This window comes from Artemia sp. Qi Xiang Cuo, chromosome 12 (assembly GCF_049724085.1).
Source record: "Artemia sp. Qi Xiang Cuo chromosome 12, ASM4972408v1, whole genome shotgun sequence".
Taxonomy (NCBI): domain Eukaryota; kingdom Metazoa; phylum Arthropoda; class Branchiopoda; order Anostraca; family Artemiidae; genus Artemia; species Artemia sp. Qi Xiang Cuo.
In genome coordinates this window covers 55,074,128-55,101,574 of record NC_142805.1, presented here as the reverse complement: position 1 = coordinate 55,101,574, position 27,447 = coordinate 55,074,128, and the positions used below count along the sequence as shown (strand labels likewise).

At 37.1% G+C, this 27,447-nt stretch overlaps 1 protein-coding gene and 1 long non-coding RNA gene across 3 annotated transcripts in view; one reads left to right on the top strand and one right to left on the bottom strand.

Moving 5' to 3' along the window:
- Positions 1–8,411, bottom strand: part of LOC148946291 (uncharacterized) — a 40,553-nt gene extending 32,142 nt beyond the window's left edge. Inside the window, exon 1 of one of the 2 annotated variants that reach the window (XM_089098354.1) lies at positions 8,256–8,411. In XM_089098354.1, the coding sequence (XP_088954480.1) occupies positions 8,256–8,319 (64 nt within the window). In that variant the 5' untranslated portion in view covers positions 8,320–8,411. The remainder of the gene's footprint in view (positions 1–8,255) is intronic. The other variant, XM_089098355.1, reaches the window with a different exon arrangement.
- LOC148946289 (uncharacterized) overlaps positions 1–27,447 on the top strand; it is a 97,908-nt gene that overhangs the window by 14,912 nt on the left and 55,549 nt on the right. The window lies entirely within an intron of this gene.

Here is a 27,447-nt window from a genome sequence, read left to right as displayed (position 1 = left end):
TTTCTACGAAAAGCATTTCAATAAAAATCTTATATACCTTCAGGGCATAACTTATAACCCTTGCCCTGAAGACTGTGGGGGGAGTGTCCTGATCAAAGGTATAATTTCCTGAACTTTAAACTGCGTGGAACAAAATGGCTATCTAAAACTTTTGATTGGATATGTTTGGGGAAATGGTGGGCTTAGAAGGGTGTTAGTTGCTTTCCAATCACTTTCGACTATTAAAAAGAACACTAGCCATTTCAATTTCCAATCGAATGAGCCCTTTTTGAAGTTTCTACGACGACGCGTTCTATAAAAACCTTATATGCTGCCAGGGCATAACTTACAACTCTTGCCCGGAGGGCTGTAGGGGAGTGTCCTCCTCAAAAACATAATTTCTATTTGAAAATCCACAATACTGAACAAAATGGCTATCTAAAAATTTTGATTGGATGTGTTTCGGGAAAAGGTGGGCGAGAAAGGGGGGCTAGTTCCCCTCAAATCACTTTCTACTATTAAAAAGGGCACTAGATCTTTGAATTTCCAATCGAATGACCCCTTTTTCAAGTTTCTACGACAAAGATTTCAATAAAAAATAATATGCCCCCAGGGCATAAATTATAACCCTTGCCCTAAAGACTGTGGGGAGAGTGTCCTGCTCAAAGGTATAATTTGCTGAACTTTAACTGCGTGGAACAAAATGGCTATCTAAAAATTTTGATTGGATGTGTTTGGACAAATGGTTGGCGTGGAAGGGGTGTTAGTTACCCTCCTATTACTGTTGGCCATTAAAAAGGGCACTAGTCATTTCTATTTTTAATGAAACGTGCCATTTTTTAAGCTTTTATGAAAGCGCGTTCTGTAAAAACTTTATATACTCCTACGGTATAACTGACAACCCTTGTCCTCAGGGCTTTGAGGGGATTGTTATCCTCAAAGACCTAATTTACAGAATTTAAAACTAAGTTGATGAAAATAACGATATCAAAATTTAGATTAGATGTGTTTTGGGAAAAGGTGTGCGTGAGAAGAGGGTAAATCGCCCTCAAATAACTTTCAACTATTAAAAAGAGGACTAGCCCTTTAAATTTTTAATCGAAAGAGCCTTTTCTGAAGTTTCCACAACAACACTTTCTATGAAAACCTGATTTGCCCCCAGGGCATAACTTACAACCCTTGCCCTGAAGGCTGTGGGGGAGTGTCCTCCTCAAAAAAATAATTTCTACTTGGAAATCAACCATGCTGTACAAAATGGTTATCTAAAAATTTTGATTGGATGTGTTTGGGGGAATAATGGGCGTGGGGGGGGCTATTTGTCCTCCAATCACTTTCGACTATTAAAAAGGGCACTATTCCTTTGAATTTCCAATCGAATGAGCTTTTTTTGAAGTTTCTACGACAACGCCTTCTATAAAAACCTTATATACCCCCAGGGCATAACTTAAAACCCTTGCCCCGAGGGTTGTGGGGGAGTGTCCTCCTCAAAAACATATTTTCTATCTGGAAATCAGCTACGTTGAACAAAATAACTATCTCAAAATTTTGATTGGGGAAATGCTTGGTGTGGGGGGGGGGCTAGTTGCCCTCCAATCACTTTCGACCATTAAAAAGGGCACAAGCCACTCCAATTTCCAACTGAATGAGCCCGTTTCGAAGTTTCTATGACAACTTCTTCGATAAGAAGTGCCCTGCTCTAAAGGAAAATTATCTTGTGCCAACATTGTTCTTATTTGCCCTCAAGGCATAAATGAAAACCCTTGCCCCTAGGGTTGTGGGGGAGTGTCCCCTTGAAAAAAATATTTTCTATGTGGAAGTCAAATAAGCTGAACTAAATGGCTATCGCAAAACTTTGATTGGATGTGTTTGGGGGAATGATGGGCGGGGGGGGGGGTAATTTCCCTCCAATCACTTTCTACTATTAAAAACGGCACTAGCCGCTCCAATTTCCAATCGAATCAGCCCTTTTCGAACTTTCTACGACAACTCCTTCGATACGAAGTGCCCGGGTATTCAATACGAAATGCCTATGATTACTCTATTGATTCTTCAAAAGATCCTACGACCTAGAACAAAGTATATCCCCTTGTCTTTTATGGTACTAGCTATGTCACAGTAAAGAAAAAAACAATAAATGCAAAATACAAATCAACTGTGTATCATGTTTGCAGCGGCAGCTGCAACCTAGTGAAGAGCGAACCACAGCCCATAGTAATCATACGTTGAAAAACACGTTTTCTAAAAAACTGCGAAGTGAGAAAAAATTTGTCATCTGACACTGAATCAGGAATGGTAGCTATTGTTTCGGTTAATCTTTAAAGTAAAAGTTTATTGGGAAAAGAAGTTTATAATGATTTCGAAAAAGAGCCCGAAACCCCTTGAAAATAGCGTCAGATCGATAAGAATCAGCATGGTCCAAAACCTTTTGAAGGATAATTACAGTCCCCCGACTCGAACACCAAGGAAAATGACTTTTTTTGCATGGGTAGCACTGATGTGCCTCCTTTTTTGTCACCAGGGCTAGCGAATGACCAGAACATTATAGAGAGATGTTTAATGACTCATTCGAACGGAAATTAAATTTGCTTCTGTCCTTTTTAAGTGACCAAAAAGATTGGAGGGCAAATAGCCCCCTCCCCCTTCCCTACAGGCCGCCTCCCCCCCAACTAGTTCTATAAAAATTTTGAGATAGCCATTTTGTTTAACATAGTTCAAAGGTCCAATATATATGGTTTTGATGATGTTATGGCCCTCCATAGTCCCTGGGGAAGGGCTGTATGTGGTATCGGGCGTATCGATATCGTGAGTATGGGTATCGGGCGTATTAGTATCGCAGGTATCGTATCGAGAATATTGGATCAGTATGCGGTGTTTTTTTTTCAGTCATTTTCTAGGCTCAATTTTTAAAGCATGTCCCGGCAAGGTATCATGGTTGCAGCGATAGCTGCGAACCACAGCCCATAGTAACAAAGTTAAAAAACGCTATTTGAAAAAAAATTGCCATCCGACACTGACTCAGGGATGTTAACTATTATTTCGGTTCGTATTAAAAGTAAAAGTTTATTGCGAAAAGTAATTTATGGTGATTTCGAAAAAAAGGCTTAAACCCCTCCAAAATGGCGTCAGATCAAAATGAAAAGTGTACCATTGGAATCCTCATGGTCGAAAACCTTACAAAGGGAAATTACAGTCCGCCTCCCTGAACAACAAGGAAAATCAATTTTTTGCATCGGTAGCACTGATCTGTTTCCCGTTTTTTTTTCGTTTTTTTTTTCAATAGGCCTAGCAGGCTACTAGAACATCATAGAGAGATGCTTAATGGCTTATTCAAAAACTATTTCTCATTTCTACGTGTTTTTTTATAAATTCCACCTTCTGTAAGTGCCATATGGCACTTCTAAAATGGCACTTCTCTTTTTGTGCCACTTCTCAAGGGGTGGCAGGCTACCAGAACATCGTAGACAAATCTTTTATATTTCATATAAAAGATACTGCTCATATCTACGTCTTTCATACAAATTCCACCATCAGCAAGTTCCAAATGGTACTAAAAACGGCACTTTTGGTGTCGTGTCTCAGATGGAAAAGCTGGGGCTATTGGGCTAGCAGAACTTATAAGAGTGATGTGCAATGACTCATTTGAATGCTATTGCTCTTATGTACGTGCTTTTTTTTAAAATCAATTTTACCATTCGTAAGTGTGATATCTGATATAGCACTGAAAACGAAACTTTTGGTGCCACTTCTTAAGTGTAAACACTCTGAAGTACACAACAGGTACTATTGTAATAGTTATGTTCCAGAAACCATAACTTGAGGTTCACAAGAACCCCTCCCGTATACCCCTCTCCCAGCGTATTTAGTAAGTTTCATAAATCGCCTGCTCATCAGTAAGCTACTGAAACATTAGCAGGCTCCCACACCGTCATAGATAGATGTTTAATGGCTCAATTAAAAGCTATTGCTTATGTTTAATAGGTTTTTGAAAATTCCACCATATAGTACATTTCACAGATTTCAACGTTAACTAGTTTCTGGGAAGCATTTGTATTGAACTCTTAGTAAGGGTTGAAACATTAGCTACAACCTAGTAAATAGTGAACTACGGCGTATTGTAACAAAAAGTTAAAAAATGCTAAAACAGTCGTTTTTTCTTATTTATTCAAGGCCTAGAGGGCGACTAAAAAATTATAGAGAGATGCTTAAGAGCCCATTAAAAAGCTATATCTCATATGTACGTGGTTTATATAAATTCCGCCGTGTGCAAGTGCCATATGGCACGAAAAAAGGCACTTTTCATACTGTTTCTTAAGAGGTGGGGCTACCGGGCTACTAAAACATTTTAAATATCTTTTTGATAGATCAAATAAAAAATATTGCTAATATCTAGATTCTTCCCATAAATTCCACAATTTGCGAGTTTCAAATGGCACTAAAAACAACACTTTTGCCGTCATGTCTCAAGTGGAAAAGCTAGGGCTACCAGAACTTTTTAGAGTGATGTTTAATGGCTCATTTGAAAACTTTTGCTCATATCTACGTGCTTTTTATCAATTCTACCATTCGTAAGTGAGATATAGCAACGAAAACAACATTTTTGGTGCCACTTCCTAAGTGGAAAATCTTGGAAGCATAAAATGGTATCATTGTAATAATTATGGTCCAAAACCCGTAACTGGAGGTTTGCAATAACACCTCCTGCAAATTCCTCCTCCAGTCCCCGTTAATAAGCAACGCAATTAAAGTCCTACAAACACCAATTACATTATTAGAGGCGTGATTCTGTCAGCACATCACTTGGCTTCAAATTAGATTAGCCTATAATGCGTTCGATCCCAGCTAGATTTTTTTTCGATCATGGTTTGTCCGTTCTTATGATTACTTTTTCGATAATCCACTCTTTTTGCAAACGTGATGCACTCATTTCTAAGGCACATCCCGGGAAGGCTGATTTTAAACCTATTACTAATATCTACGTGCTTTTTTATCAATTTTACCATCCTAAAGTGCCATATAGCACTAAAAACGGCACTTTTGGTGCCAGTTCTGAAGTGGAAGAGTTTGGAGGTATAAAACAGACCATTGCAATAATTACGGTCCAAAGCTCTTAACTGGAGGTTTATAAGAACCCCTCACGTATACTCCCCCTCCAAACCCTCTTAGTAAGTTACATAAATCGCCTACTAATCTTAAAAGTAAAAGATTATTGCAAAAACAAATTAACTAAAACTAAAAACTTTTCAACTAAAAATCTTGCCCCCTTAGTTTTTGCTCTTTCCTAGGTTTTGAAAAATGCCTTTTTTTGGTCATTTCATTGGAAAGGGCACTTGTTTCATTTAAAAAATTTGGGGAAACAACCGAAAATATACTTTATGGGAATTTGCTATCAAATCAAATTTATAAAAAGCGATTAGGTACATATACAAGCTTTTAAATGAGACCTCAAACAGCTCTCTTTTGTTACAGTAGCTTTCTAGTATTTGCTAGTCAGTAGGTGATTTATAAAGCCCTGTCTTCATAATGGTAATTTCAGGCGAAGTCGGCCGAGTAAAAACAGCTTTTTGCACATCAAAAAACAAACGTTCCTGAAAAACATGTATTGTTTTGCGAAGCATGGATAATGAGCTTTATGTTATAGACTGAAAATTTTTCTTCGCTGTCAATGTTGTTTTCAGTATTTTCTAGAGGTTTCTTATCTCTCCTAGATAGGTGATAATTAGAAATTATATTAAAAATAAGTTTTCTGCTGAAACTAAGAAGTGATATTAAAACTTAAAACGAGCATACATTATTCTGTATAAATAAAAAAGATTATGGCAGTGTTGTTTCTATATTAAATTTTAACAAAAAACGAACAAAGATTAATTAAAAAAAACAAAGTTTTCCCGAGGGAAGTAAAGAGTGAAGTTGAAAATTAAAACGGACAAAATTATTACTTCACAGCCTATTTAATACAGATGAATAAAATTAGTACAAATAAACCAACTAATTATGTTTCGCTATGATTTTAGGGTTATACAAAACTAGCGCTTTACTGAAAACACAAAATAATATATGGGTTTTGGTACAGTGAAAGCAAACCAATTAAGGACACTTTTTACGGAATAAAAATATTACCAGTCCCCTTTAGGATCAATCACTTTTAAGATAAAGTAACAATCCATTTTAGGATTTTGCTTTATTTTTTTTTTATTTAATTTTTTATCACTTCTACATAATGGCTCAGTTCAATGACTGGCTCAGTTCAAAGGACGTGTCATTATTAATTTGTACACAAGTTTGAAGTAATCCCATTTTGATAGCATTAGAACTATAGACTAGCTTTAGAATTTGTATCATAGCTTGAAATTCACTGTTGCATAGAGAGACATAGTCAGATTTCCAGAGTTCATATTATGTCTTACTTGGTCTTCATTCCAAGTAATACTAAAGCATATTTTTTACAATTTAAGACTGTAGCCACTATTTTTATAGCTGGTGAGACCAAAATGCTGCTTGATAAATCAATCCAATATTTCTGTATGTTGTTCAATTACTTCGCGGTTATTGAAAAATATTTAGTTTTACGCTTATATTTTAGTTTTACGCGTATATTGAAAAATATTTTGGTTTTAAAATAATTTTAATTGTATACTGAAAGTTACTGATGTCACAACTGGTTTAAGACTATGATAAGCCTTATAGATTTTTTTAGTGTTGTCAGACTACATACTCACTTTTGACTCTTAAATCAATAATCCTGTTTTTATGCTTGACTTTTGTGTTTTCAGTAAAGCGCTTTTTTGTATAATCTTAAAAGTATAGGGAGACATAATTAGTTGGTTTATTTGTACTAGTTTTATTGATCTGTATTAAATAAGCTGTGAAGTAATAATTTTTATCTGTTTTAAGTTTCAACTTCGCTCTTTTCTTCCCTCGGGAAATTTTGTGTTTTTAAATTAATCACTTATAGACACTGACATTCTTATTTTAATGATTTTTAGCAATTCAAATTTAATCCCTTAGGATATTTTCTTAGATAGTCCCCGCATGATCGTACGTCAAAAGAAGCAAACTATGCTTATATTGGACAATTTGATTCGGAGTTAGAGGGTACATACTTGAGAGGGTCTAAATGATCTGATAGGACCTAATTTGAACGATCGTATCCGCCTTTCTATTAAAAATTGACCCATTGAGTCTCAATTTTATATGAACAATTGTATAATTTAAGCCATCTCCAGAAGAGCTTTACTGTGTAAAGCAGTACTGTCCTTAGAGAAACAGTTTTTAAACCTCATGGCCCGATGTAGCACTGAGAAAGCCCTTTATTTAAATCCTTTTATTGGCAAATTTCTCAACAGAATGAATTAGGCTTAACTTGATTGGAAAAATCTACCGTAAGTTTCTGTTTATTGGTGTTCAAGAGCTATATTGTGCCCTAAAGGCACATTATATTGTGCCCTAAAGGCACAATATTATATTGTATATTGTGCCCTAAAGGCACAAAAAGGCTGTCATTTCTTGGTCTGAGAAACTACTTCAGGAATCCTGGAAAAAAAAAACTTGGTAGCGTAGCAGTCTCTTAGTAGTAAACGATTCACCAGGCCCTGTTATTAATTCAAAGTATTTCAATAATCATACTTCTGAAAAACTTTATTTATTTGTTCATAAGCCCAATAAATTAATATTGGGCTAGGAATTAACTTCCTAGCCTCAGCAGAAGTTTATGAAATCTTCTAACGTTTTGACAATGGTCATGATGTAAGTTAATCTGATTAATTAATTCAGGGCTGATCTATAGAGTATGCGTAGCTAATTAGAGTGGAAATTGGCGCTGGTGTTTAGAAGAGAAAATCACTAACACCACCTAATGTTTGGGGTCTTTTAGCAGTTTTTTAGTACAGAAGTAAGAATAACTTAGCGTAATTAGTTTAATTGGCAAATTTAGTACAGAAATAAACATTTGCCACAGTTTCTAATAATAAAAACACAGTCACGTAGCTATAAGAATACCAAAGCCAAAAACTCGACGACGTATAAAAACTTTTTTTGTCGAAAATTGTGGCTGTTTACTCTCTTGAAAGATATCCATACTTTTCTTTTGGATGAGCTGTAAAATAAATCCAAAGACCGGTTCTCTTAAAATAATTTCTATTATTTTTTTTCTATAATATTATAGAAGCAAAATTTCTATTTCTTGAAATAAAAAAAATGATTACATGGGTTTAAGGGGTTTTTCAAAACTAAGAAAAACGTTTTTTGGCAAATTTTCTAAAAGAATGAAATAGACTTACTCCTGCTATGTGAAATCGGGGAGGAATGACCAGCACTGAATAATACCAATATAACTAAGAGCATTCCTTGCTAGTTCTCAGAATGGAATGACATATGATGGATATTGAAATGAGAGAAAATAATCTTTTATCGGCATGATTATCAATCAAACATCAAGTCATGTCATGAAACAAGTACAGTTACTGAAAAATTGAAGAACATGTTTTTTAGATAAAAATATTCCTCACACTTTGATTACCAAACAATGAGAATGGCACAAGATGAGTGAAATCATACTATCAATAAGTAGATAAAAGACGTTTTTGTTTGTGTCCTTATCTCGTAAATACGATCCTCCTTCATCATGGTGGTCCCCGTAATAGTAACTCAGGGGGACATTTTAACTCGCTTTTTCAGTAAAGAAACTTTGATGTGTCAGAGTTGGGCAAAAGTATCTTCCAGAACCTTTTTTTTAATCCCTCCTGGTACTTACACTACAGGTGAAAGTAATTAAGTGCTGCAACCTATTTTATAAAGCACAATGATGATTCTTTCTGCTACTATTGTTACTATAATAACTACGTATATATATAATACCCATGTATAACTATAATATACATAACAATGTGTACACCATGTAAAATGTCTATACAATGTATAACTATAATAACTATGTTTGTCTTACTAAAAACTATCCAGAACAGCAAAGCAGAGTAACGCATATATTACTAGCGTAAGCTTATGTTTTGTTGGCGAGGGTTGCTGGCTAGTTCACCTAATGTACCCTAATTGTCTCATATGGATATGTGTGTTCATTTGCAATGAAGGATTTCTTAACCTGTTCATATAAATGTTAGCTTAATGATGCCAGCCATCTCTGTACCTTATACTAGATTTTTTTTAAGATGTACCAGAAACAAAGTTCTAATTTACAAATTCTTTCTTATTATATGATTCTTTTATATCAAAATACAGTTAGAACTTCCAGGGAAATTTACTTTTTCGACAGCATTAAATTTTAAAAAAACAATTTAGTATTACTATTTTTTTTTTTTTGTAGTTGGTTTTTGACTTTCCCCAAAGTCGGTATTTCATGACGTAACAAATATGACGCTGAAACTGAAATCTCAGTTCTTAAGCTAAGACACAATACACCTATGCAGTCAGGATCGTATGGGGAAATATTTTTCTTAGGGACAAAATAGAAGGAACATTAAATTAAAATTAAACGAAACAAGACTTCAAAATAAAAAATATTAAAAAATTGAAAATTAAAGGAAATTAAGTTGAATAATTATTAAACTACCATAAAACATCAAATTAAAAGTATTTTGAATTACAATTGCCCAGAAACTAAGACACTTTTACGATTCCGGGCGAGGAAAAGGGGGTCTGGTCTCGAGTACCACCCTACTGTATTTGTCCCTGTAGCACAGGGACTTTATGCAGCATATTTGTCTCACAAAAATATTCCCAATCCAGAAATTCCCAATCCAGAAATTCTGGTATTTCCAAATACCACGACTTGTAACGTACAATTTCTAAGTTCTTTGTTAATAAACTTGATGCTATCTTGGCACAAAAGCAATTTGTCACCCAGGTGTTTTTTTCTCACGTCGGTATAAATATATTGTTTTTATTTTATATTGATATTGACAATTTCGATAAATCAATAATATCGTCGTATTTGAATTGAATTTTGAGTTGAGTTTATGAAAAAAAAAACAAGAAATATATAGAGATTCAACAAAATTCACAGTATTTTATATACAAAAACAACAAAACACTTCCAATTAGTCTCCCCCTTAAGGCTCTATGGCCAGAAAAAAACAGGAGAGAAACATAACAAAAATTAAACAAATGCAACCATCAAATATTTTTTAAAATAATACACTCACATCATCAAGCCAAAACATTCCCCTCCCCCCCAACAAAAACATGATTCCACCAACACAAATAAACAGCAGATTCAATATGGAAACATCAATTCCTCGGAAAACCGGGAAAAACTTAATTATTAGCAAGAAATTCCCTAACATACTTTATCATAAAAGTAATATTATCATAAGAGCTAGAAGGTTTATTCAATAAGTTTGTGCACAGATTTGGTGTTCTTTTCTTAAATTAATTAAGGAAAAAAACTTTCCGCAGAAGAGGTTTTTCAAAGAAAAGTAAAGAAAGAAAAAGTATAGAAAAAACCCAAAGACGAACAGAAATGACGTTTAGTATATAGTTTCAGGAAACTAAGCTTCGATCAATGAAAAGAAGAGAGTTTTTTTTAATCTTTTTCGCACAATATCTTTAGCCTAATTTAATTTATTTTATTTGCTTTAGAAAGTAAAACCATTTACGCTAATGCTTAAAAGGCGTCTGGACTTTTGATGTAAAAAAACGGCTGGTTGTAATGGTAAAAGGACGACTGGACGTCTTGATATTTTATAGCCCTAGAAAGTGGGATCGAACCACACTTTTTGTACAGCCTACTGTTTGAAATACGATCAGTCAGTTGGGTACCCAGAAAAATACGTAGGCAATTTCTCTGAAATACATCCAGCAAATCTTTATCCGCTTTTCGGAGAGCCTGTGCTTCTGAAGCATATTTGACCACTGTGATCACTGTATCTTCAAATATTCTAATCTTGGTTTGCTGGCTTATCTTGCCATTCTTCCAAACTTTTTCCAAATGTGAAAAAACACCTGAGCCTTGGCTTTTCTACTTTTAACATCTTCACAGCTCCCACCGTCTTTTCTAATAATACTACCAAGGTAAGTGAAGCTGTTCACCTGATCAATCTTTTTGTTTCCCAACGTCTTCTCTTGATTTTCACTAATTTCTAGCCTTAGTGACTATGTCTTTTTAACATTAATTTTCAAACCTATTCTAGCAACCTGAGCTCGCTAAGCCTCTTAAAGTTCATTCATTTTGCTCACTCTTTCATTTAGGATGCTTTAATCATCAAAATAATCAAAGTATAGAAAAGATTTTCCTCCCCATTTGACTCCGTGTGCTTACATTGCATTTCTTGGGTTCCTTAAGCCAATTTCCTTCAAAATGATCTGTATAAAGGACAACAGACCCCAACCCTGCTTGGCTTGGAGGCGAAATCCGTTTCGGGAAAATATGTCGTTTTTGGCGGGGGGAGGGGCGGGGGGAGAGGAATTTGCCATTCGATCACTTTGAATCCTGAAAAGGGCACTAGAACTTCTGATTACCTATCCAATAGGCCCCCCACCCCAAAATATATGTGACCAGTCAAGAAACCATATATGTACAAAGGCTAATCTTACAACCCTTACGCCGAAGGCTCTATTGGGAGGGGGGTTAATTTTCAAAGACATTATTACTAGACATCAAATACGTAAAAAAATGGCTACCTGAAAACTTTTACTGGATGTATTTGAGAACATGATGGGGGTGGTCGGGGGGGGGGAGCTGGTTGCCCTTCAATCACGTTCAACTATTGGAAAGGGAAATAGGAATGGTAATTTGGAATCGAATTAGCCCCTTTCAATTTTTCTACGACAACTGCTTCTGTACGCAGTGCCCAGGTCTAAACAATAAAAATAATAATACATTGTGCTCACAGCACTCTTTACTTAGTACCAAGCCACCTGTGGTAAACACAGCTACACACGCTTCTCCTCCATCCCAATTTACTAAAAACCTCCCTCTTTAAACTCTCCCAGGAAGTTCTATTTTCCTTTAAATCTTTCTTTATAACATCCTCCTATTCCATCGCGGACGACCTGCTTTCTGTTTAGCCCTTGATGGTTGGTCAAAAAGAACAATCTTTGGAAATCTGTCACCCGTCATCCCCATAAATTGTCCAAGCCATCTCAACATTTCTCTCATTATAGCCCTAGAAAGTGGGATCGAACCACACTTTTTGTGCAGCCTACTATTTGAAATACGGTCAGTCAGTTGGGTACCCAGAAAAATCCGTAAGCAATTTCTCTGGAAAACATCCAGCAAATCTTTATCCGCTTTTCAGAGCGCCTGTGCTTTTGAACCATATTTGACCACTGTCATAACTATAGCTTCCAATATTTTAATCTCGGTTTGCTGGCTTATCTTGCTTTTCTTATAAACTTTTTCCAACTGTGAAAAAACACCTGAGCCTTGACTTTTCTACTTTTAACATCTTTACTGCTTCCACCGTCTTTTATAATAGTACTATCAAGGTAAGTGAAGCTGTCCACCTAATCGAGATTTTCGCTTCCCAACGTCTCCTTTTTATTTTCACTAATTCCTAGCCTCAGTGACTATGTCTTTTTAACATCAATTTTCAAACTTATTCTAGCACCCTAAACACGCAAAACCTCATTCATTTTGCTCACTCTTTCATCTAGGATGCTTAAATCATAAACATAATCTAAGCATATGAAATATTTTTCTCCCCGGTTGATTCCGTGTACTTCCATTGCATTTCTTGCGTTCCTTAAGACAATGACCATCAAAATGATCTATATAAAGGACACCAGAAGAAAACCCTGCTTGGCTTGGAGGCTACGGGAGAGGGCGTGTTGTCATACTCAATTACATATTTTATGACCTTTCAACTACGCTGAACAAAATAACTATCTCAAAACTCTATTGAATGTGTTTGGGGAAAATATAGGTGTGGGAGGGCTGGTTGCCATCCAATCACTTTCGACTAATATAAATAGCACTAGTCCTTTCAATTTTCAATCGAATGAGCCACTATCGAATTTTCTGTGACAACTCCTTCTGTACGAAGTGCCGTGGCCTAAGAAAAAAAAAGAAAAAAAAAATACCCACATCACTCTTTACTAAAGCAGCGCTATTGCGCTGTCTATGGTCTTCAAACTTTTTTAAACACGTGACTATCTCAAAATTTCTATCAGACGAATTTCGGGCAAATACATTCTGAGACCACATCGGCTATACATGACGTATGAAAACAAGAGAGGAGGAAATAATAAATGAAAAATAAAATCAAATAGGTGAGAAAACGACTATTTTTTTCACAATTTAAAAAATCTAAAACAATATTGGTCCAATGCTCCCGTAAGCTTGACGTAAATACATTCTAAGACCGCACTAGTTATAGATGACGTATCAAAACAAGAGAGGAAAGGAAATAATAAATGAAAAATAAAATCAAATATATGAGAAAACGAGGATTTTTTTTTAGCACAGTTTGAAAAATTTAAAACGATATTGGTCCAGTGCTCCCCGTAAGCTTGACGTAAATACATTTTAAGACCACACTAGGCGGGCGTGCCTTGTTTGCCTCTCATTCCAGGCAATATGCTGGTCCTATGTCCATTTTAAATTCTTAGTCAACCTGCCTGAGACTCTAGGCAGGTGTGCCTTTTCAAAAACTAACACAAGTATTTGTCCAATAAGAGAGTCATACTTACTCCCACCATTTACCCCTGCGAATTAAACATTTTTGCCTCTCAATTACTCGGACTATCTGTCTTGTCTTTTTCCCTCGACCAAGTCTTTCGGCCTCGACCAAGTCTTCGATGTTGATTTTGATCCGACAATTAAAAAGGGCGCTAGCCTTTTGAATTCTCAATCGAGTGAGCCCCTCCCAAAGTTTCTGTGACAACTTCTTCTATACGAAGTCCCCTGGTCTAAATAAACCAAACAAATAAAAATAATAATACATTGTACCCACATCTCTCTTTATTTAGGCAGCCCTATTGCGCTGCTTATGATTTCAAGAATGCAACCCCCTCCCAATAATACCAAATCTTGAAACGAATCCCTTGTATTGCCAGGAGGGTAAATAATTAATGCTTGGGTGGGACATCATTGACACTTTGGCTCCCCAATGGTATTTTCGGCCCCTTTTATTAAGACACCTTTCAAACTTTTGGGGTTTAAGTGCCCCTAAGACCACTCCCTAAATCCCCCTTAGAGGTAGTTACCAACTGGTATGCAAACACACAGGCAGTAGTATCGTTGAAAGGGGGAGGACAAGTGGGGGGGGAAGTTGCCCCCTCCCCAATAGTTTAGAAAAAAACTATAATTGATTAAGTAGCTTTAAATGTTGCTTGTTTAAGTATCAAATTTGCTCTTTATTCTGAGCAGATCATTTTTTTTAATTAATCAATGCTCATTTTTAACATAAGGAGAACGAGAAAAATAGCGGTCCATCACACTTGATAATATGTTCCAGATTAATATTTTTCCAAATATACTGCCTTTGAAAATTTATCATAAGTAAAAATGTAAGCCTCCTTAATGGCAAAATTGGAAAACGTTCTATGCTTTCTGTTTCGCCACATTTACTCAGGTCAATTTTTTTTCCTTGATATTTGAGGTGCTTTTATTCCCTAAAATCTATCAGTTCAAAATTAAATTCTCTTGTTTTGAAATTTTCAAAAGTGGAAATGAATAAACCCTCTGCATCTGCAAATAGGATCTTCCTGGACGAAAAAAAAAATAATTGAAAAAGAAAATAAGACTTAGTGCTTTTATAATGATTTTCGTGCTATAACTAGATAGGCTAAATCGGTCACAGTTTGGCCATGTAATTTGGTAGAGGGGGGTCCACTCCATGGGGGCCCACAGGGGGAAGGGGCAGGGGGTGGCCATTCCCTCTTTCCTGGAATTTAGACCAGAGTAGGAAGAAAATAGAAATATAACAACTAATCAAACGAAAAGAATTTCTTATTTTTGTTTTGTCTTTAAGAACTGCTATGAAACTTGCTTAGAATCAATTCAGAATTTAATTCAATTCTTAGATCTTAGATTAACTCAATATAGGTCATTATTTATCTATTTAAAGGAGAACGAAACGGGAACCCAATTTACGGTACAGAGTAAATACTATGAAGGGCATTCTTATACCCTAGTAATAGTGCAACAAGCTGGGGACAGTGTTTTGGATCTGGATATCGTAGAGGAAGTGGCGGTCCAGGAACTTGAGTATTTAATCGATGGGGAAGCGAAGTTTCGTGAAATTGATTTTGTCCTTCAGTGGGACATTTATTGATCAAATACCGGGCAATAGGATCGTTTATATCCCCATTAAACAATGATAGTCTCGAGTCAGCAGTTGGAGTGAAAGGATTGAAAAATTAATAAATTTGAGAAAGAAAGAATTAGATCAAATCTAGTGTTTATGGAAAAACATTTGATTTTGGATAATGATTTTCTCGAGCTATCTCTTAAACTCAGGATATTCTCTTGTCAGGGAACACTTGACAATATAATGAGGAGTGATTCTCCTCCATTGGACTATTGTATGAAACTTTTAAAATGTGATTCAAATGCTTATACTCAATTTATTGATATATTAATTGGAACAAGACAGAATCATATCGTGGATATACTTTTGAAAATATTGCCAATGGATTCAATGTAGATGGCTCCCCCATAATTCGAAAGAGGTAACGTCACAGAGCTACTCCTCTCTCCCCCATTTCCCTCTCGTTGAATTTATCGAACGAAGAGGATCAGTTTCGTTTTAGCTGTGAGTGAGTTGACATCGGAAACCGAAAAATGTTCTACATATGTCCATTGTGCATGTACACTCTTGGCAGTTGGAATCAATGTGAGAATTGTACAATTATTGATAACTATAGTGAAAAGTGTAAATTATGTAATCCTTGTAAATTACATAGAGACTATGCAGTACAAATTAAAGGATGTAATTCATGTCTTGAGTAGGTATATGACTCGCATCCTAGAGGACACCAGTGCTCCAATTGTCACAATGATAAATGTGATCAGTGTGAGAATACTTACCCCGCTATGATTGGAAAGAATCCCAAACGTGATTTCAGTTTATTTCTACGAGATTGGTACCGTCGCGGATTTAAATTATTCTGGGAAGAGGAATCTGGTCTACGATTCAACTGTTGGGGTAACAAGACAATCTGGTTTCTACGTCATCGATGTGATGACACCACCTACTATGACTATAAACCAAGCGATTTTTATTTGGCAGTTACAGAATGTGATTCACCACTTGAAAACATTGTATGTGATATTGCTTTAAATAAACAGCTTGAAACTCTTGAATTTCATAATATGAATGCAAATAGTATTATTGACTATACAAAGAGATATGACAAGAGTGAAGTTACATTATACTGTAGAAAATGTGACCCTGACTTTACAGTCAATCAAGATCAATATACAGTGAATCCAAATGATTTACCAGTATTAGTGGTTCGTGATAGTTGCCTATACATCGAAGATGAAGTAATCTAAAGTGTAGATTTAAAGACGTTGTTGTATATATATACATTTTATTAATAAAAAAATTCAAAAACATTTTTTAAGCACTTTACTCTTAGGGAACTGAAATAAATACTATATAGGTCTGAGAGGATATTTTCCACTAGAAAGTCGTTCAGACGGGGATTGTCAGAATACATGTGGAGAAACTGCTTGTAAGTATATCCACGACATCGGAATACAAAATATAATAGTGCATGGAAGCCGCAGCTCTAAGTCGTTAGATCCTGCACCCTCATCCGATTTTGAATAATAGTTTTCCCACTGCTCTCAATATAGTTGCTGATGTGAGGTGAGTAGAATGTATAGGGTAGACCAAGAGGATCAAAAAATTCAATCGCCTTCATTGTTTGAAAGATTCACAGCCAATGACCCGTCAGCACAGTCGACGGACTGCTATTAACAATAATCAAGGTGTTGTTGACACTTTGAATTTTTCCTAGATAGTCCGAGGGTAGACAATTGCATTTGTACTAGGACATGTAGGGGTCCATATTAAATACACTGATTACTTGACTGGTGTTCAAGGCGCCAAGTTTAATAGAACACTGCCTTCGGGAGTGATTTCCCAATAGGTTTCATATTGGTTTAGTGAGATTAGTGCAATACTCTCAGCCAATGGGTCGGTAAATATACACTCTAAACGCACACTCCCCGTACGTACTATACTCATATCCTGTGTACCCGACAAATCCAGTACAATGATACCATGTGTTTTAGCAAACATATCTTCGGTTATACCATTTTCAAATAGTTGAGAATCATGATCTAGGGTTTGCATTGTCAACTCGTACAATGTTCTATAGGATCTATCAAAAGATAGATTGTAGAGTGGAATGCCGTTTACTTTGCACACAAGAGATGAAAGTCGAAACATCTCGAATTTATGTGGACATTTAGTCCATGATCCTATTGCACTGGCGCTTTTTACAAAGGCCAAAGCCACTTTCGAGGGGATTTCGCCATTGATAAAGGATGAATCGGTGAAGGTGCGTGAACCCATTGCTATATGACGTTGATTGGTGATTGTATGAGGAACAAGTAGTTTAATATTGTTGCCATTGGCTCTCAGTTTTTCCACGGCCAAAGCAACATAACTCATAACCTGTTGTTTGCGTACATGAAGTATTGCCGAGATGAGGGAGAGACTTACATCAGGATTGGCAGCAAGTTCTTTTCTCAATATGAAATTGGAGGGTGCAAGCGTCAGTTTTATTTCCACTTTAACATTGTGCTGCAGCCATTGGGGTATATTGAATATTTCATGATATATTTTTCCAACTAGATGTAATTCAGTAGTTGTAGCATTTTAATTGCATTTGTACTATTAGTATTAGTAATATATTCATATCCATTGGAGGTGCCTCTCAATTCCTTGTATGACTTGGGTGTCATCAGCCTGAATTGCATATAGCTTGTATAATTTGAGAGATTGTTGCTTGTGCTCACCAGCGTGCCATTGATGTAGACACTAATTTGACGAAATAAATTATGTAGTATGCAATTTTCATAGGATATCCCCTTGGCCTAAATTGGCATTGAATTATCGGATTTCCGGACTTTAATTTGTAAATCTATAAATGTGGACGATAAATCCATAAAGTAGTCTTCATTGGAATAAATTTTAAAGTGAATATTGTCGGAGAGGGGTTGTTGTGGATAAAATTGTTCACAGTATCCATGCTTGACACTCACATCAACATTTTCGGCATTGAATGGATTCAATGAGGCGGTGATTGAAGGTTGAGAATCCTTATGCGGTAGCTAGGACATTTTAGGAGAAGAAATCTAGTTTCGTTCTGACAATATTCTTCCTGGGGCTTTAGTTTACAGCAAATGTCAAGTTGGTCCTTCTTTTCTTTGGCAAAGGGGATGTCGTACTTTTCCGACCTGAGTGCAGTCTGGTGAGGGATGTATTGTTTCTTTGCCTTTTTAAATCTGTATCATTTTGCTTTAATCTCTCGCAAAGGGATCGTGCGCTGGACCTAAGATTTCAGTAGCATTTTTTTTAAAATCTTTGCCAGAGCCCCAATCGTATAGTATAGAGGATGCAAAATCTGTCGCAGCCGGTACAAGATATTTTCTAGCCAGTGGTAGTGAAGAGCGAAACAGCTTAGCAAACCAACTGCCAACACCGTACCCAGACATTGTAGTACGCCCCTTGTATTGGTTCATTCCATTGCCCTGTTGTCTTGGGCCAAGAGTATTGACATAGCAGTCAATATCAGGACAAGTGACTACCACTTTTTTATTAGACATCTTGTTGTTGAACGATGGGACGAAAATGGCATGTAATCACAGCCAAACCTTTTGAAATTGCTATGGGATCACCCAATTCGGTTCTTAGTGTTAACTGACAGAGTTCCAAATAGGAAGTGTTTACTGGAATATACTGAAGATGCTTTATATTGTAGTGATGAATATGTTCTTGATTGGTTTTTCGTTCAAGGAGTCGTAGGAGGGGGACATTTGAGTTACCAGCTTGAGATGTTTCCACAACCAAAGCGTAGAGAAATAGACAGGATTCCTTGGTGATAAATGGCTTATAGTCAGAACAACTGAACTGTGTGGGCCACACCATTCAAACGTTGATGAAATTGAGCTTAAAGCTAAGAACACCCCTTAGGATATCGTTGAAAATAAACTTTTCTCTGGCACTAATTGAACTAATGTAGATCTTCCCTCCTCCTTTGAATAGTTGAAATGAAAAGCTCCTTTTTTACGAGCGGAAATTCTTTTATTGATAGTACGACATAAATCATTCATACAGGTGAGCTCCTCGTAGGATAATTCAATATATGGATAATCCATCCAATTGATTTTTTGAATTTGTTCTTGATCACCTGGTGGTGGCGGCCAATCATAGGGTAAAATTTTTATTTCATATTTACGATCCTTTCTCAGGATGTCATAGGTATTTTTGAGAATACAGTCGACAAAAGCCACTTCATACTTTCCGTCTAATTTCATGGTGGGAAAGAGTTTCGTCCAAAAATCACTTGTTTTATTCAGATCATTGTAGAGAGGATCAGAAACATTGGACAAGAAAGTCACATAGAAATCATTTGGCATTGACAATGTCTTCAACACTGACCCAAGAATCAAAATCTGAGTTGTATCCTAGCCAGCGAACAAGCAACTGTTTCTTACCATGGCGTGTACGACTCTTTAATATCTTTACAATTTGATAAATTTCACTAGTGTTTCTAACTTTTTGCAGTTCATATTCATAAAAACCGCCGAGAATCTCATCATCTTTGGTGTCTCGCAGTCGATTAGTTATGGGTATGGTGTCTAGGATTTTTGACACTTTAAAAAGCTCGATGCTCCATAAATAATTCCGCCTTTCAAAAATATTGGTGGTTCTATTAATTCGAACAGTATCACCAACATTGAATTTCTTCTTCTTTTTCTCCTTTTCACCCTTGGAGTATTGCTTTAGAAAAGCATCAAATGTATTTTCACTATAGTGGACATCCGTTGGTGTAGAGTTGGACAGGGATCGATGGGGTCGTTGATTATATATCTGCATGATTTTATCTAAATCATGAATAAAAGCCGATGAATTTTTCAATGTGTAATATCTTGAATTTAATTGACGAATCTTTCTTATTAATTATTCGGCTAATGCAGCCTTTATCGGACTGTGACTATGATAAAGTATTGTATTATGTTTCAAAAGAACCCTTTGCACATGGGGATTAACAAATTCACTACCACGATCAGAGTGAATTTTTCTATATGAATCCTGTTCTAGAATACTTTCAATGCCCCGAGCAACTTCAACACCTCTCTTTGACCGTAGCGGAATGGCATATGCATAGCGACTAAAGACACTGATTGCCACTAGAATATATTTGTAGGGCGCATTGTGACGTTGTTGAAGTGCGTCTAGAGTTAAACGATCCTTTTGCAATATATGCAGAGGGAAAAAGGCTTTAGTTTGTCGATATTGTTTACTGCGAAGCCTGTGATTTCGATGCAGTGTGTAACTCGGCTCATTTTCTAGATACTCCTTTGTGTTTTTCAATGTGGTGGTGCCGGAGACAGCTTTGGAAAGCGTTTTGGGGGAACTTAAACTCCCCGCTTCACCAATATTTTCATAGACACCTTTCAGAACTTCATCCATTTTGAGCGTAAACACGTAGTATAATGTCCACTCCCCTTTTGCACACTGGCGGGCGAATCAATTCGTCTTAGCTTTTGACTAGCAGCCACAGGTGTTGTAAAATCATTGCTTCTGCTGATAGTATCTTCATATATTGAATCTTCTTCTTTTTTAAATCGTGTTGTTGGAGGACTATATTCTCTTAGTTTCTTTAGAATTTGCTTATTGCCAATAAGACTTTTGGGGAAGTTTGATACATACAGAAAGGTGTATAGATTATTGTCAAAGGATAAGAGTCCTTTACGATTCGTCACCATATCACAAATTAAATCAACTAGATTATAACTTTTTCCCTGTATTATAATTTGTTTCCCTGTGCTCTCGACTTGAACTTGATCGACAGTTTCCAACATGAGATAGGATAATACTCTTTTACTCTGTTCTCGATAGGTCAAAGGCAATAGGTTTCCAATTTTCAATACAATTGAATTCAAGTCATTCTCTATTGGTGCTTCTGCAGAATCTTGAGGAGATGTTTCCTGTTTAGGGAGATCAGTGGCGACGGTGGGTCTCTCACGATCTGGTTTATGTTTGTCCACACGTCGTATTGCATCTTGAAGTAAAAGCAGTTTTTTGTCATCGGCAATATTCTCATCGTTAATGAATTTGCTTAGATTGTCTTCAAAATGTTCGACGGGCGAGAGGACAAGTTCAAATGGTGTCAATTTATATGGTTTTGCCATCTAGAGAAAACTGTTTACAAGTCCTGCAATTATTGGCAGTAAAAGTGTGAAAAAGTTACCGCCTGCTTGAAGGAGACGTTTTGTTTTAAAATTTTTTCCCTTGTTTTTACAAGCCTAGGCGCGTACAGTGGAACGATGTTTGTTTGTCTGTTGTCTAACACCTTCTGGCAGTTGAACATTGCCCTCAGTTAAATTTAAACAAAGTTCAGATATTAGATTAATGAAATCATTGTCAACCCCATGTTTGAGTATAGCCTTCCTAAGCAATGGTTTTGAAGTGCTTAAAACGAAAAACAGATGCCGTTGTTCGTGTAGTTTTTTCAGTGTCATAATGGCGACTAATAGTCTTTTCTACTGTTCACCGGTAGATATACTGTAATTTCATTGTTGAAAATGTCGGTGACTACACGTAGATCCTCGGGCGTGCTCTTATTAAGATCCAGCAAATTTTAACCTTAGGGTTTGCTTGTGGCGTGTGTTTACGCTGAAAATAGAATTTTTGGCGGGCCGTGTTTTTTGTGCTTATTTATATTTAGGAGCGTGCTATAATACCCCACGACTCGATAGATAATATAGACGGTGCAATTCAAAGCAATGGTTCGCATACATTTGCTCTGATGAAACAGATTGTGTAGAACTAGGGTAACGGACATGTGTTCATGATGGGAGCGAACAGTGAACAGTTGTAGCATTTCCTGTGAGAACTGTTCAATGGATTCAGCCAAATCATCGATAATCAACCACGAGTTCGATTCAATACTATTGAAAACATCAAGTCCTCGTATGAATTGTATTGGTATGGTTGTGGCAATAGCTTTTATTTTATTTTAATAATTCGTGCACACTCTAGAGGGTCAGTCACAATATCACAGTGAGATCTATTACGTAAGCTCTCACAAATTGTGCGAAATGCTTTATTTAGAATAAGCTTGGACATTTCCGTCTATACCTTTGAGTGGGCCTTAGTGCATTTAGCGGAAAAGGCATTGATACACGTTTTCAAGTAATTTAACTGACTAAACAGCACGACCCTGTGTATGTTGTTGATCTTGAAGACATTGTCCACCAACCAGAGCAAAAGCAAATGGTGAACAACGATATTCTCTTTAGGGTCCAAATCAGCAATCAGTTTTTGTTTAGAGGAGTCCAGTGCATCCCCATATCCTCAACCAATGAAAGATTGTAGGGGCTCAGAGAGTCCCTGCTCACGGGCCGATTGATAAAGGGAAAGACAAAATCTTTGACTGAGTCGTGAAGTGCCAGCGGAATGTGACCATCAACTTCAAAGAACCATCCTTGTGGCCCATTGTCCTCGACGGTGGTAATGTCGGGGAACTCACAAGGATTCTCAAGCCATTGATAGTTCCCACACGGCAAAGAGTAGTGTGACATTGCCGAGGGGTACAATGAGTTCATGTCCAAGAACACTGCATTTGACTTTGCACCTGTGCTTTGTCCGCTCGGATCGGTTGATAAGACGCGGTCCCCATGAAAAACATACCCACCCCACATTTAAACCACTACAAAAAGGTGCTGATATACGTCGGTGATTAGGCCAATTTACACCCTGCTAATTTTTTAAATTAAATACATCACTAAATTGGGTGTAGAAAAATAGTAGCCTATATCTAACCCGAACTCTGAATAGATCTGGTCTGTGTTCTTACAGAGTATATCTAACAGAGTTAGAACGTCACTGGCCAAGTACAGTCTACAGTAATCCCACCCATTTTTACAATCCCCCTGGGACCACACCTTCTTGGCACACTCATACTCCTCGGCTGTGCATTCACTGTTGGTGAGTGAGTTGTAAAAAGCTTCAATTGGAGGTATTTTCTCCTCACTTAAGCGTGCATCAGAACAGTAATAATCGTATGCATATATACCTTTGTAGGTCAACAGGTCATACATTTTACTGTCTAGAAAGTGCTGTTTAAGCAAGAGAAAGCTATCAAAATTGTCGCTTTTTTGCACTTGAATCAATTGACTCAATGCCTTGGGAAAAAACTAACAGAATCTAAAAACCTGATTTTATTCCAGCACAAACGCTCATTATCCACTGCCTGCCATTTCAGTTCGAGAAGCAATAACTTCTCGGCTGATTTGGGAATAATGTTGTAGATAAATGAACTATTTTCCCATGGACAATCTACTCCCACTCCATCCCTATGCCTGCGTGCCAGTACTGGTACAATAAATTTTAAATCATAATTGGAATTATGAATAAAAACAGGGATAAAAAACTGCTGGCTAACATTTAAATTACACGATTGATGCGCAACCCCTCTAAAATTACTACCCCCCGAGGATATTTCCTGCCACAAATGGTCATGATCTCTAACTTTCCCCCGCCCCCCACGTTGCCCTTTAGCCCCCTTATCCACCTCTATAAAGTCCCCCTTGCAAACCCAACATATTTTTTGATTTTTAATCGCGATACGATCTTCTGCAGACAACACCATTGGATAATGCGTATTTCTCAAATGAGAAATAGCACCATTAGCCGTGCCAATCAGTTTAGTCAGTGCCTTGACCATGCACTCAGGCCCCTCATCCAATGTTTCAACTATTTCTAACAACCGCATGGTGTTAGAACTATCTCTTTGCGCGTGGGCGTAGGACACTGCAATAGCCAGATGTTCTTTGACTCGGTTTGGATATTGGGGGTCATTCACCTCCACCAGCTTAGCCTCACAATCCAAAGATATTTTGTTGCACTGGAGAAGGGTATTCTGAAAATTTTTAAAACGTAGAATTGCCCTATCCCCTGAAACCGTTTCCACTGTCTGGTAGCCGTGGCGGCTACAATACCTCATGTGATTTTGTAAATTTAGTTCAGTCCAAAATCTAGAGAGGCATGTTGGACAGTAGAAACGGGTCCCCCTAGTCTTACCCTCCCCCAGAACTCTACTAATGTCAGTGATATGGTTTAAATGACCGATTGTATTCGGTTGACTATGTGGTGTGTATAGCAACCATACCCAGTGTTTAACCAAATCAACTGACGGGCTCCTTACGGGGAAAACCCCCCCCTTCTATTTAGAGCGAACCCCATCTTCAAATTCAGTTTCATACTGTACCACAATAACCCCAATATTTAAATGAGCATTATACCTTTCAAAAATATCAATGGCTCGAAGCGTTACTGGGTATTTTCCTTCTAGACAAGAAAAATCTACAATGGAAAAACTGGACCCTTCCTTCCCATGTACAGCCCAGTGATCTAAATTCTTCTTGGTAGCGTCCTGAGCTAGAGGCTCGAATGCTGATATAAGGAAAGCATATCTGAAACACATATGACCTGTTTCAAAACAACTCCACTGGACACCATGACAACCTACTAGATCTGGATTATAATTTAAAATAGTATTCCTTTCAGACCTAGCCCCCCCTCTTACAATAAAATCTGTCTTAAATTTGAAAATATTTATACTTAAATTTTCAATAAATAAAACTACTGAGCAACTTCCATTTTCGTTAAAGTTGTCGAGATACGTTATAATTTGATTGACCCAATCTATAAAAACTCCCTCAAAATTTTCTAAATTTGAATATACCAAACGCATCTCGGAATGTATATAATGATAATAAACTTCACTTTTTCCCTCATTCAAATAAGAAACCTTTAAAACAATTGAAACCTTAATTGAATCCCTCCCCCACAATTGAATTTGGTTCTCCAGAAGTGCACGAATTTTTTCTACATATACATGCACAATTTCTACAGGGTCAAAAACAAAATTACCACACAAAAGCGAATTAAAAGGATCCCCAAACGTTGCAGTGAAAACAACTATATTATTTAAAATTCTGTTGGACAGCTGAAAGTCTGGGAGAGTTGTATCCCCCTCCCCCGCGTGTATATTATCCCCTCCCCCAAGCTGTTCAACAATATCTGGCGAATGCTCCACTTCAGTTGTTCGAAGTGGAGTCGATAGGGTATCGGAGGCTGGAGGGTTCCCTGTTAAGTCCCGGGTAAAATCATCTAAAATTTGCAATGTATTTGGGCTCAAGTCTACCAGCTCAACTGCGCTATAATCAACATTTAAAAATTTATCAATAAACTCATCAATATTATCTGGAATTTGATGTAAATCATCACATAGTGAATTGTTGGGGGACTTCACATGTGCATCTTCTCCTTCCCTAACTGACGAGCTGGGGGGAGATGGCGAGTATGGAACCAGGACAACCTGTAAATGAAAAAATAACTTATTTTCAAAGTTTTCAAATCATCCCTACTGCTTTTAAAATGTGGATTATTATTGCTTAATAACATTTGGTTAATTCAACTGAAGATAATCTAAGATATGATATAGAAGGCGACAATTTGGTCGTTTATTTAAAAAGTGCTCAAATTTTTTTTTTTTTGGCGCTACCCCCAGCGCCCCCCTAAACGTGCCCCATAGCGCGTCCCGGACCATCCGTGGCGCTGTTCAGAACCACAACGCCTCCTTGTGGCACTTCGCGGGCCCCACATCGCGTACCACAATGCGTCTCGGGCCAGAGGCGCATCCCTGTGGCACGCTCCAGACCCGTGGCGCATCCCACCGGCACTTCCCTAGCCTTGCCTTCACAGCACTCCCCAAACCCCTCGGCGCAGTCCGGGCTCCACGACTCCCAGCCGTTTACCTAGAGTCTCACAAAACCATAGTGTTAGGTGGCACAAGTCGTTTTGCCTACTCTCCGTACAGGTTGTCTATGACTCCAAATGAGCCTAGATTATTTTTAATTGCGTGTCTGTTCTGTTTCCAAGCGCATTCTCTGGGAAACAGTACAATTAAATTCGAGAACCGTTAACTCAGTATATCGTATACAATGTTTCCACATCACTAAAATATTGGAAAGGCTTTGTAAGATTGAAAGTTATTTTAAAATATCCTTGCGCAAATTACGGGGTCCATATGTGACAAATAGATAAATGTGAATAATCTCACTCAGTTCCTTCTCTTGAACTATGTGATAATCAATTGTGAAAAATAGGGGATTTTGAGATTCAAATGGTGAGCATTAATTGAAATTACCCATGAAAAATATTCGCTTATGACATAGCGGCGAAGAGATAGGGGGAATGCATAGAAAACAGCAGTGAATCGTGAAAACAGCATTTCGAGTTTCAATTGCGGTAATTATTAATATAAACTACATAAAAATATTCATTTATGAGATATCAAAGCGATAGCAATGATTAGAAAAGAGTGGTTTCTATGCAAAAATTACATTTAGAAATCTCCGAGGGAGGAGGGAGCAGAGAAAAGAGTGGTTTCATTTTAAAAAATTACATTTAGATATCTCCGAGGGAGATAAATTTAAAACAATGGTTGGGGTGAGGGGTTAATATCTCACAGAGATAAGTTTATATTGGGATTGAAAAGGACTGAAAAATGAATGAATAGAAAGGTGGGAAAAAATACTTATATGTGTATATACCGGCTGCACTTGGGCATCTGAAGGACCAGGTCGTGCATGCTGGAGGGTGGATAGGGCGATGTCGCTATGTTCTTGCACGACTGGGCCGGCTATTTCACGATCTTACATAGCTTCGGCAGGGTTCACCATATTATAAGAAGCCGTCCACTCTCTCTTTAACTTAAACCCAGGCTGCATTGGGGCGGGCACTGATGGGACTGTCTCGTCATATCTGGCTTTCTTGAACGGAGGGGGCACGCATTCTTCATAATTTGCCTTAAAAAGAAGAGAAAAAATTAGTATCTAAATAATTTGCTCCCTTTTTTACAGAAATAAAGTTAGTATCATCATACATTTAATTTTGTCTAGAAATGGCATTTATCACTAAGAAAGCACAACGTAAAAAAATTTGTGAAATATACTAATTGCATCCTTTTTTGAATCTAAGAATTACGGTTCACTGAGCCCTTCAACAGCCGGCCTATATAAGTCAGCCTAGTTTCTTATTTTTAGGCGTTTCTGTTATTTTCTGGTTTTAATCTGCATTGTGCACGCCTTGTTTGATGCATTTAAAATATTAACGGTATTTTTTATCTTTCCATATCCTTTTACGATAGCTGGTATTTATCACACACCCAGAAAAAACAGCCCACGGAAAATAACCCCCACGGAAAATATCCCTGAGAAAAGACATGGGAAAATACCCCCTCCCTCCACCGAAAGATATGGTA